Here is a 13559-nt window from a genome sequence, read left to right as displayed (position 1 = left end):
GACAGAGTTTATTTAAGAATTCAATGGGATAGATGGAACAATTATCATCAATCATTGAATCATAACTCTTGTAAGCTATTGCTTCACCTGGAAACTTATCTATTAACATGCTATTTATAACATCAACATCATCGTTGATAGGTGTTAGTATAGCTCTAGTGGTAAATATATCTGCATTGAATGGAGGAATATCCATTTCTGGAAAAGCAACTGAACTCAGATGCATGCCTTGAGGTGCTGAAGTATCGCAAGGCTCTATAATGTGTGCTGGTAGTTGAACTAATCCATTTTCACTGTCCTGCAGCTCCCCATTTCCTAGTGCTAGCAAGAAAGCTGCATATGCTAGATCATGTCTGGCTCGAATATTTTCTGTTAGTCTAAATTTAGTTAGCAGTGGCCATATAGCAGAGCTAACCAAGCTAGCAACAACTGCCTCGCGTTGTGTTCTTTTGGGCATAACAGGAAGAACCTGTCTAAAATCTCCTCCAAATATAACAATTTTGCCTCAAAACAATAAGTGAGGATCACATATATCCCTGAGCAGCATATCAAGTGATTCAACATTATCTTTTTTGGCCATCCAAGATTCACCCCAAATGATAAGTGTCGTTTCTCTTAACAATGCAGCCAGACTACCTTGTTTAGGTACACTACAAGCACGTGACTCAAGCGGATCCAATGGAATTTTAAACCGCGAGTGTGCAGTCCTTCCAGAGGAAATATTAGCTGCAGTTATACCCGATGCTGCTGTTGGCAGTACAATCTTATTCATCAATCTTATCTCTGCATATAAAGCATTATATAAAAAGGTCTTTCCTGTTCCACCTGGACCATCTATAAAAAATGCTCCTGGCATTTTCTTTGTAACGTGATCCATTATAACATCAAATGCTTCCCGCTGAGCCTGATTCAATTGATTCTTGCACTGGAGACATTGTTTTGGCATTGGAGCATTCAGTGCATCCTCTATATCCTTTTTTACACGCATTCCATCATCTTCATCCTGAACTAAATGGTCTAATCCATAGACTGCAAGAGAGCTGCCCATCGACTCTAAAAACCACTCAACTGATTTAACAGGAAGCTGCCTTACCTTATATGGATCAAAAGCATACCTAAGTCTAAAATCTTTAGACAGGAAATAATAATATTTCATCTAAAGAGTTACAGGATCGCTAGGATGACAAAATAATAACACAATAGCAAATAACTAGCGAACTGCAAGTGGAATTTGAACATCACAGCCTTCTTTTAAACATATATCAACTGAGTCATCTTCCTCTAACAACTTCAGCTTAAGTGCAACTTTTTGAACGGTATCACATACTTGACCATTAACTGTTCGCATATCTTCAAATGACTTTGGACTTCTTACATTATGCAGCAATAATCTGAGATAATACCTTTATCCTTCTGAAGGACTAACAAAAGCCAACCTGTCAATTACTATCTTCTTATTCTCTCTTTTATACCAATGTTTATCATATGCATCCCAGCGATAGTGTTCTGAAAACTCGTTGTATTTGAAACTTGTTCCAGGAGACAGCTTAATATTCATTCGAAAGAATTCTGTAAGACAAGTTCTAGAACGTTTATCATCTGAAACTACTGATGTAAGACGTTCATGAGGCCTAACTTGGATCAACTGTGAATTAGGTAAATGCACAGGAAGAGGCAGAACTGGTGGATGCATTTCATACATATCAAAACCAAAAAGGTGCCAAGCAGCTTCATAGGGTGAAACCCATCGACCTGATTGATACTGCTGTCATGACCCTTATAAACATATTGAAAGACACTCTGTCATGACCCTTATAAACATATTTATACAAATATTTGACCGCCTTTATAGTAGAGCAAACCTCAACATTTAGATGACAATCAAAATACGATGAAAGATATGGATTGTATAGGATCACCCATTTATTATCCATAATTGTTCTTCGAATTGTAACAGTTTCTTCTGTGTCTCTTCTTCGGTAAAGTGGATATCCATCAGTGCTATTTTTAGTTTCATCACAGAATTGCTTTGGATAACCATATTTACGACCAAGACTTTCCTTGTGTTTCATACAAGGACATTCTGGATCCAAATGACCACAAGGGCCATGCATCATGTGCCTGAGTATAACCTTTCTAAGGTAGCTATTGTCAACAGGTGGTATCTCAGCACAAACAAATTTATCAAAATTAGAGGGGCATTTAATTTTGTACTCTTGCTTTAAGATGACCAAAAAATGAGCATGAGGTAATCTTCTCTTTTGAAATTCAATCACATAGATCATTGCTGCAACCTCCCCAAACACCTTTTTTTTTTATTAAATGCTTTAAGGCCAAAAATTTTGCTCTAAAGATCCTTGCAACTATATCCGGCCAGTCTTGAGCTTTTTCTCCAACAGCAAGTTCCTCTTTAATTTCAGACCAATTAGCATTACAAGTTATTGTAATAAATAGATTTGGCTTACCAAACCGCTGAACTAATGACATTGCATTTAAGTATCTCTTCTTAAGATCTCGAGGACCACCAATGAATGTTGGAGGTAAGATCACTTTACGGCCAACATTTGCTGCACAGTTCTCCCCACAATCAATAGTATCTAGAATTCCTTGATAGAAATCTGCTCTTACAGCTTGCTGATTTTTACGAGAAATCCAACCGCGTATTCTCCACTTTAATATACATATCTACTATATACTACTGAAAGCATCTACCTGCTCTTAACAACATATTATTGGGCCTGCTTTGAAGCTTGTATGCGTAGTATTCCCTTACTGAAATGTTTCTGTCTATTTTTGAAGAACCTCCATTTGCACCTACAAATCAACAATATTTTCTTGGTAAAATAGCACAGCTGCAATGGAAAATAATAGGTTTAACAGAATACATGCACATATTTTTTTAAGTCTTTTTATTCATTTGAGTTTCTCCTTTTTTAACATGTAATCTGTCTTTTTCACTTTCTTGAATGATAAAGGTGACAAGATATACATATGTCTTGCTTCCTCCTCCAACATTTCCTCTACAGTATGAACACAACATGAAGAAACAGGATCTGGCTGTGACTGTAGTTGTTGAATTCCACCATGTGACATTTTTTTTAACCCTTGAGTCCATCCACAATCACCAAATGGAAAAAGGAGTGGGTATTATTGCAGAGGATCATAACAGCCATAATAATGCATTATCCTATGACATGATTTTTTTGCAGATAAATCAGCCTCAGATGACTCATTGTGGGATGAATCATCTTCAGTTGAATCATTTTCAGTTAAGTCTTTCCCAAATGCATCCCTTTTTGCTGTCACCAGAATATGAGGACTTTCTAACTCACTGAAAGATGTATTTTCTAGTCATATGAGAGCAACTTCATCGGTGGAAGGAGCGTTGTAAACACGCTGATCTGGCACTGTTGTTTTGTTTATCAAATTTTGTGTAGAATTAGTAATTTGGATCTCTCTCAATGAACGAAAGAACCTAGCATAATGATAGGCGTGTCGCGTACCTAACAAAAATAACCGAACTAACTCTACTATGTAGTTAAGCAAGTAGGGGTCGAATCCCAAGAGACTAAGGACTACTAATTAAACAGACTCAAATCAATACTAAGCAAGTAACCAATCAATATCGAGAAATCTATTCTAGAACAATTACGAACTATCAAGCAAAGAAAATTATAATAATGAATTAATCAAGAACTAAAGACATCTAAGATTAAGTATCCCCACTAATATGAATCAATGCAATAGAACAATCCCTTTCCCTCAATTAAATCAATAAATATTCCACAGGACAGATGCTTCCTAAAACAATACTAAGAGTTTCTTTCGATCAACTAATAGCTTCCCTAACATGCAATCATACCTATTTTCATGGAATCATACATATTAAAGACATTGAGAACAACATCCTATAAGCCCTAGCAAGAACAATTAGCTATTTTCATGCATAAAAGCTCTTACTTTTAATTAGGGTTCTAAAATCAATTAAGAATCAACTTTCGTTGTAAACCTAATCACATTCAATAATACTATTTCTAGTTTATCATTGATAATAAAACCAACCCTAACAAAGAGAAATTATGAATCAATTAAATTGGGAATTGGGAATCAAATAATACATCAATCCATATTAGGGTTCAACCTAACCCTAGATTATGAAACTACTCACCCATAATAATAGAAATAACAAGACAATTAATCAAAGAAAACATAATAACAATAAAAATTAAAGAGAATAAAGAAGAGAAATCAATACTTGGAATTGGAATTAAATGTGAAAACTTGAATCTTGAAAGTAATAATGAAGAACGTAATACCAAAAGCTCTAAAATAATGTATGTAAAAAGTGATAGATAAAAGACTATCTAAAACCTATTTATATGCTAGGAAAATCGTAGTAGTCTTTTCTTAGGATTAGGACTCCTAAAATCCCTAAAATAGGGCTAATTTCGTTGGTAATGAAGAGGCCACAACCGGGCTGCGGTACAAGGTTGCGAGCCGCGGTATTGCTGCGGTGTAGGCTGCCGACTTGAATTCTTGCTCCCTTGTGAAGTGCGCCGCAGGTAAGCTGCGGTAGGTCATAGTAAACCGCAATCAAGCTGCGGACTAGGCTGCCATGATGCTTCATGGATGCTAAAAACGCTCCATATGAAGAATATCTTGCGTCCAAGTTGAATTCCACGCAAATCGATCCCTATTCCAATAAAAACAAAAACAAACAAACCGAGAAGAGCAATATCGAAATAGGAAGAATAATAGCTCTAAAAGATTAGGGAAATGAAGGAAACACAATACAATATGACCAAATATCACATATAAATCATGTATAATATCGTGTTATCAAATTTCCCCAAGCTAAACCTTTACTCGTCCTCGAGTAAAGCAATGAATAAATAAATCAATACTTCACCCCTAAAATAATCAAAATCAAGAATAACCAATTCAAGGTAAATCTAACGAATATGCTTCAAAATAAACCAACCTCATCTATCCAATCACTCATCCTTCCTAACAATTGTCAAATAGAACAAATCACAAGAGCATATAGAATTTAAGACTAGTGCTCACACACTCGGCTCTCATTTATGTGGCAAGTAAAAGATGTACTCGATCGCTCTCCATCCCAACCCCATCATGTGAACAATGCCCTCCCAACTCACGCACTCGTGTGTTTAAAAAGACATACACTCAACCTAATAGTCGACTCGGAATATGTCAAGTCATTCCTTGCATTGATAAGTAACTACTTTCACATTCACACAACTCTATGCACAAAGGTCGGAAGGTCTTTAAAGCTTGTAATGTAAGGTTAGGGTAAGAGGTAGGATAAATTTGGGAAAATGTGAGAGAAAAGCAATGCTTAGGAGAGCTAAAATCCTAACAAAATCAAGACCAGAAATAGATAATGACTAATCATCTCCAACATAACTCAACTCCACCAAAAATTCACCAAACATAAATCCAAACATATCAAAAGTTTTCCAACACTTACAATTACACTCATAAAAATATAACAACGTAGAACTTGAGTGAATAAAGAAACTTTGAACTCTTCAACTTGATTTTTTTTTAACGGAACTCTTTTTTTTTTCTGATCAACCTTCACTTAAAACATTTGAATCATTAAACAATTTTTTTCTTCTTTCTTTTTTCTTTTTGAAGTTCACTTTTTTTTTTCTTTTTACTTTTTTTTTCCTTGAACTTCAATTCTTTTTTTTTTTTTTCATCATGCTTTATTTTTTTTCACAAGAAATTCAACTCTCAAATCATCAAAAAGAAACCACAATGAAAAAGAATTACAACTTCTTAACACCACCCAATTGTGCAAATAATGAGCACACTACAAACTCTCTGACCTCACTCACTAATAGCCCTCCCAAGCTAAGCTTGGGACTAGTAACCAATGGGGAAAAATCTGCTTGTAATGTTGCTAATAAACAACAAAAAGGTCATGGCAACAACATGGGTAGTGTAGACACCCATTTGTGTCTCCCCAAAACCAAACCCAGTGATGAGTGTCTTTCACGTCGAATCATAATCGAATGAAACGAAAGTGTGGAAAGGTCTAGTGTTGTGGAAAGTTTCTTTTCTTTTCTTTTCTTTTCTCTTCTCTCTGTTTTTGAAAACTTTATTTTAAGAAAACAGCCAATCCAGTTTGGTTGGTCCATGATATGGGTCCAATAGTGGTGTAGTTGGATGGGGCTTGCAAATACCTTTCCAACGATATATTATAAGCCCAATTCCGATGAATATTGAGGAATTTAAGACCAATTTACTAAACTGGGCCCGGTTTGAGTTTTAAGTACGGTTCAATGATCTAGGGGAGGGCCTAATATGATTTATCATTCCTAATGTAATTAGGAATGGTTTTGGTCTTCTAGAACATTCTAGAAGGTCTTATCATTCTTAATTCAATTAGGATTCTTTAGAGTTTTAATTAGATCAAATAGCATTTTCGACTGAAATTATATTATTTTATCTTCCAGTACGAGAAATTTATCATATTTTTGAAAACGCGTTGAAATCCAATTTGGTGTCCAACCCCAGGCCTTGGCGCCTGGAATCAGGATTGGCGCCAGACGCCAGCCATTGGCGCCTAGCGCTAGCCACTGGTCCTGGCGCCAATGAGCTAGGGCTGGCGCCAAGGTGGTTTTGCGATCTTCAGGCTCTGTTTTGATAAATGATCTTTTTTGGATGTTTTTTCTATAAATATCGTATCAAAAACTCCGTTTTCATCATCAATTACCATTCATTAATTCTCTTCATTCATCATCTACATCTATCATTCACCAATTCTCTTTATTCTTAAGTCTTCATCATCATTATTCATCAATTAGTATTCATCTACAGTCAAATAATCCTTTTCATTCATCTCTTTTCATAAACTTTCATCAACATTCTTTTCTTTCTTTTCTTACTTTATTTTCATACAAAATTCCGCATTCACAAGATCTTGATACACCTAGCCATATTCGAAGTTGCCTTCGCCCTAGACGTGAAAGGTTTTAATTTTTGAGGGTTTGGTCCCAAATCTCTCTTTCAATTATTTAATTTAATTTTTTTGATTATTTATTTTCCTTGAAGTTACTAATGTGTGTATTTTGTTATTAGAAAGAGGTACGAGTCATCAAAGTAAGTGCTTTAATTGATTAATTGATATTATGATGTAGAAATCATGTTTATATTGTTATTATGATATTCCTAGTATCATGTCTAGGTTAATTTTAATATCAAATATGATTGCTATGATGCCTTTTATTCTCTTCCTAATATTTATGATTGTTAGTATCATGTTAGGGCTAAAGATTTGATTTTTATTGCTTAGTGACATGCTAGGGTTTGTTATTAATCTTGTTAGTATCATGTATAGGATCTTGCTGTGCTTTAACATGATTATGATGATTATGATTATGATTAGTAATATTATTATTAATGATGTTGATTATTTATTATGTTGCTTGATATATATTATATATTGTTATTGCTTGATCACCTTTTATGTATGTTTTAAAGGGAACTTGGTACTTGTAATCACGCTTAATAAGATATTAATAATCTTGTTTAGGATTAATTGTGATTATAATTCAAGTGATCGCCAATAATAGTTTATTTGTGCATTAAATTCAACCAACATAGATTAAACAGGTTTAGGGTTAATCCTATTGATTGCATGTTAATCAGAAAGCGCACATGAATACGAGTAGAATAAAGTAGAGGCCTATTATTAGGGCAGGTTCAATCTCTTTTAGGTTGGATTTGTACCTTCATCCCCGGACCCTTATTTGGTTCATGACCTTATGGAGTTGGCGATCTCTTGGATTGTTAAGGGGTGTAACCTTCACCTCGTGAACGGTTTACAAGCTCCTTAAAAACTTGTTGGCGACTCTTTTGCTCTATCTTCTTCCCTTTTGGACGCCACCGTACTTTAGTGTATGATCACAGTGGGGTTCAAGCTAGTGGGATTTTAAAGGCTTGAAAATATTCCCTACAGGTAGCAAGAAGGGAACAAATGTATCTAATATCGTTTGAAGGCCACCTAAAAGAACAACGCCTTCGTCCTCCTCAATGTGCATAATAATGAGTCGTAAAAAACTACTTATAGTCACAAACCAATACTCAAATTCATTGACAAATCAGGAACTAACACACATTCCTCACCAAATCAACTAGTCAAGCACTATATTCACAAACAGTTGGGCAAAATTGACGCATGTTAAGGCATCCAAGAAATCAAATATCAAATCATGGCTAACTTATCCACAATACTCATCATCATATACCAAGAATCAAAAAACAATTTTTAATTATGGGGCATAGGCGTAGGGAAGCATGATTTATCATTCATTGGGATAATAAAACTCTCCCCCACACTTAAAATTTGCAATGTCCACAGTGCAACAATATGTCATGAATAAATAAAATAGGGGAAAGGGTACTCACAAAACATTATGGCGGAGGTAGATGAGGAGGGCTCGATAATTAATAAAATAATGCATCGAAACAAATTCGCGCCAAAATCTCAATTCAAAATTCACAACCATGTTTTTCCAAAATATCACAAGTCTTCGAACCAAACCGCCTAAATCCCGGCCAAGGCCCTTCGAGAAGCAATAGAACAGTAGCCGTACGATAATATCTCAATTAAACCCCAAATTAAAAACCCACTCAATCATATGCATCCTTTTCCAACCCGTATCAATGTAGCAATAAGCCACTAGTCCACTACCCACACAAATTCAGATATAATATTGCAGCCAAGAAAATTAGAGATCATGGTCACAAATACCCAGAAACTTCCAGCCAAAATACCAGCGTATTCAAGAAATAATGTTTGAATTTTATTCGATAAAAAACAGAGGATAGAATTCCTTGTACTTGTAGTGATTATCACCTCTAATTCGCGTCAAAATCGAACAAGAAAATCAGCACTGGCTCGCCTGTAAGTTTCCTTTCTTTGCCTTGCGATTATACTTCTTCTCCCTTTTCTTTTATCTGTTATTTTTTTTTAAATAAAAAAAATATAAGAATGCTGATTGTAGGGAGTGTCGCGGCCTAAGTGTGGCATTTGGGTTTTAGACGCAACCGGGTTGCGGACTAAAATGATTTGCTCAAAGTTATAATGCACAATAAGAGTATCGCCGCAACTAGGCTGCGTAGGAAACGAATTTACCGCAACCTGCTTGCGGAGTATACTGTAATGTTAAAATTTTTGCCTCCATTATGCATTCTTCCTCCTTCAATTACACACCATTAGAGAAGAAAACAAAGAAAACTAAGAAAAAGAAGTTAAAAGAATTAATTAAAAAAATAAAAATAAAAAGGTGAAAAGGCTAAACTAGGCTACTGACAAGAATACTACCTATCCTTAATAAAACAAGAAAACAATAAGAAAAACACTACTCCGCTAATCTACTACACAAAACGTGAGTAAATAACAAAGTCATAAGCTCATAAAAATAAAATAAAAAAAATATTATAATAAATAAAAAGAACTAACTACGGAAAGAAAGCTAAATTAAGAGTAAATAAAATAATAATTGGGTTGCCTCCCAAGAAGCGCTTGTTTTTAAGGTCATAAGCTCGACCTCCTTTAGTAGCTCAACCTGGGTCACCACACGGAGAAGATACTCCGTGGTATTGCTCATTAATATATCCACCTTCAAACGACTTCTTCAAATTAGATGTGATGTGCTTTGTAACCGAGCTTATTTTGATGTAGCTAAACCCATCATGCGGTGTAATATTGTCATTTTTGCTCACAATATATCTATTAGAAATACACTTATCAACCAAAGGGTTAGTAGCATCAATTCTCAAACAAGTACCATTGTCAAAAGTAAAATTATGGTCATTGAAAAGCTTAAACACAACTTGTTTATCCTGAGCTCTAATGGTCACTTGTCCTTTAGGAACATCTATTAAAGCTTGACTTGTAGCAAGAAAAGGGCGACCAAAGATAAGTGGGATCTTATGGTCTTCTTTCATATCCACTACAACAAAGTCAACAGGAAAAACAAGTTCACCAATCCCAACTAATAAATCATCAACTACACCCTTAGGGAGTCTAACAGTTCTATCATCCATATGAAGAGATATAGGAGAGGGTTTAAGGTTTTTCAAACCTAATTTGTCATACACTGAAGAAGGCATTAAGTTAATACTAGCACCCAGATCACACAAAACCCTATCAAAATATGTTTTGTTTATCATACAAGGGATAGTAAAACTACCAGGATCATGCAATTTAGGTGGTAAGCTATCATGTAAAAGATCAGGACATTTCTCCTTTACTACCAAACTTTCTAATTTCTTATCATTATGATTGTCATCTAGAATTCCTTTCACAAAATTTGCAAATTGAGGCATTTGAATTACAAGATCGGAAAAAGGAATGGTAGCATATACCTTCTTAAGAGTCTCATAATACTTCCCAAAATGCTTATCAAGCACGACTTTTGATAACCTTTGCGGGAAGGGCATCGGTTCCTCATAGGCTTGTGGGGAAACATATTTGAGACCTTCATTCACATGCATTTTTGATTTCGACTCCAGATTGCACACTTTCTCCTCTAATCCTCCCGTAGTCAATTCATCTTTCTTCACTAAAATTGCATTGTTTGGGTTGGACTTTCGCTTGATCTTGAAGAGTTGTTAGATGAATCACTTGTTGTGAAAGTTAAGAAACATGAGTTTCTATCCTCTTATTTTGAGCAACAAGCAATTGAATCGAGTTTTCAAAATATTCATTTTGCTTTGCTTGTAGCTCAAATTGCTTTGATATAAGCTCTTGTTGTTGACATTGGGAGGTAGCAAAAGTCTCCATAATGGATTTAAGATTTGAAGATTGAGGTAGTGGTTGGTGCAATGGATTGATGATTAATAGGTGCCCTTGCTTGAAAAATGGGTGGTGGTGGAGGATTCACTTGAGCCTGATTGTTTATATATGAGAAACCTTGATGATTTCTCCACCCTTCATAAAATGGCCTTGTGGAGGTCGTAGTATAAAAATCATTAGCTTGCTCAATTGTCATTCCATCATAATTGGGTTGACACTCCTGCGCAGTATGACCTTGTAATCCACACATCTGACAAGTTTCCATCGAGGGTCGAGGGGACTCAGCTTGGAGTTGATTGACTTTATGAGTTAGTGCCTGCACATAATTAGTCAACAAGGTTAGAGCATCAACATCATGTTTATTACCTATGTTGATAGCATTTCGTCCCCTTGGATGGTAATTATCATTAGCCGCCATCTTCTCAATTAGATCCTTTGCATCAGTTGGGTTCTTAGTCATGATAGAACCTCCGGACGCAGCATCAATGTATATGAGAAACTCATGGGTCAAACCATTATAGAACGTTTGGATCAACATCCACTCTGGAATGCCATGATGAGGGCATTGCCTCTGCAATCGCTTAAACCTTCTCCATGCCTCATATAAAGACTCATCATCGGATTGATGGAAGGTGGATAGCTCGTTCCTTAATTTCGCAGTTTTCTCTTGCCCCAAGAATTTGACTAAGAAGGCCTTGGAAAGCTTGTCCCACGTATCAAAGGAACCGACACCTTCATCTCGTAACCACTCCCTTGCTCTATCACGTTGAGAAAAAGGGAAAAGGAGTAGTCTAATAGCATCATCAGTAACACCATTGAGCTTCATAGTGTCACACTTCTCCAAAAAATTATCAATGTGAGTCACAGGGCAATCATTCGGTGAACCCGCAAAAGAATCATTGGAGATGAACTGTATGAATTGGGGTTTCAACTCAAAACTCTGAGCGGTGACGGGTGGTCTAACAATACTAGAGAGGAATCTGGTTGTTGTATCTGGAATACCATGCTCCAAAAGAGATTTTGTTCCTGGGTTGACCATGTTACTTGTATTTTGATTTTTCCTCCTTCTACCTCTTCGTCTTCTTGCAGTAGCTTCGATCTCATAATCAAAAGGTGTTAAATCATCTTAACCTGAACTTCGAGTTTACATGCAACAAAGAAGCTAAAATGGGAGATCAAAGACACAAGGAACAATAGCCGAAGCAACAAAATTTATGCTTAGTAAAAACGAATCACGAATAACTAGAATGAAACCGTTAGTCCCCGGCAACGGCGCCAAAATTTGATAGGCGTGTCGCGTACCTAACAAAAATAACCGAACTAACTCTACTATGTAGTTAAGCAAGTAGGGGTCGAATCCCAAGAGACTAAGGACTACTAATTAAACAGACTCAAATCAATACTAAGCAAGTAACCAATCAATATCGAGAAATCTATTCTAGAACAATTACGAACTATCAAGCAAAGAAAATTATAATAATGAATTAATCAAGAACTAAAGACATCTAAGATTAAGTATCCCCACTAATATGAATCAATGCAATAGAACAATCCCTTTCCCTCAATTAAATCAATAAATATTCCACAGGACAGATGCTTCCTAAAACAATACTAAGAGTTTCTTTCGATCAACTAATAGCTTCCCTAACATGCAATCATACCTATTTTCATGGAATCATACATATTAAAGACATTGAGAACAACATCCTATAAGCCCTAGCAAGAACAATTAGCTATTTTCATGCATAAAAGCTCTTACTTTTAATTAGGGTTCTAAAATCAATTAAGAATCAACTTTCGTTGTAAACCTAATCACATTCAATAATACTATTTCTAGTTTATCATTGATAATAAAACCAACCCTAACAAAGAGAAATTATGAATCAATTAAATTGGGAATTGGGAATCAAATAATACATCAATCCATATTAGGGTTCAACCTAACCCTAGATTATGAAACTACTCACCCATAATAATAGAAATAACAAGACAATTAATCAAAGAAAACATAATAACAATAAAAATTAAAGAGAATAAAGAAGAGAAATCAATACTTGGAATTGGAATTAAATGTGAAAACTTGAATCTTGAAAGTAATAATGAAGAACGTAATACCAAAAGCTCTAAAATAATGTATGTAAAAAGTGATAGATAAAAGACTATCTAAAACCTATTTATATGCTAGGAAAATCGTAGTAGTCTTTTCTTAGGATTAGGACTCCTAAAATCCCTAAAATAGGGCTAATTTCGTTGGTAATGAAGAGGCCACAACCGGGCTGCGGTACAAGTTCGCGAGCCGCGGTATTGCTTTTCTTTTCTCTTCTCTCTGTTTTTGAAAACTTTATTTTAAGAAAACAGACAATCCAGTTTGGTTGGTCCATGATATGGGTCCAATAGTGGTGTAGTTGGATGGGGCTTGCAAAGACCTTTCCAACGATATATTATAAGCCCAATTCCGATGAATATTGAGGAAGTTATGGCCAATTTACTGAACTGGGCCCGGTTTGAGTTTTAAGTACGGCCCAATGATCTAGGGGAGGGCCTAATATGATTTATCATTCCTAATGTAGTTAGGAATGGTTTTTGTCTTCTAGAAAATTCTAGAAGGTTCTTATCATTCTTAATTCAATTAGGATTCTTTAGAGTTTTAATTAGATCAAATAGCATTTTCGACTGAAATTATATTATTTTATCTTCCAGCACGGGAATTTTATCAGAATTTCGA

The 13559-nt window shown here is 35.4% G+C and overlaps 2 protein-coding genes across 2 annotated transcripts; both read right to left on the bottom strand.

The window, feature by feature from the left end:
• Positions 1 to 505: 505 nt before the first annotated feature.
• Positions 506 to 1348, bottom strand: LOC110715639 (ATP-dependent DNA helicase PIF4-like). Its single transcript, XM_021894226.1, has 2 exons — positions 1243 to 1348; positions 506 to 1128 (listed from the first exon to the last, which is right to left on the bottom strand). Exons 1-2 carry the CDS (start codon positions 1346 to 1348, stop codon positions 506 to 508), a joined length of 729 nt encoding a protein of 242 aa, XP_021749918.1.
• A 9481-nt stretch (positions 1349 to 10829) lies between these two features.
• On the bottom strand, positions 10830 to 11873 carry LOC110715638. The gene has a single exon (XM_021894224.1). The coding sequence runs from the start codon at positions 11871 to 11873 to the stop codon at positions 10830 to 10832; it is 1044 nt and encodes a 347-aa protein (XP_021749916.1).
• Positions 11874 to 13559: the final 1686 nt, after the last annotated feature.

This window comes from Chenopodium quinoa, unplaced genomic scaffold (assembly GCF_001683475.1).
Source record: "Chenopodium quinoa cultivar QQ74 unplaced genomic scaffold, ASM168347v1, whole genome shotgun sequence".
NCBI classification, from domain to species: domain Eukaryota; kingdom Viridiplantae; phylum Streptophyta; class Magnoliopsida; order Caryophyllales; family Amaranthaceae; genus Chenopodium; species Chenopodium quinoa.
This window is presented reverse-complemented; position numbering and strand designations above follow the sequence as displayed.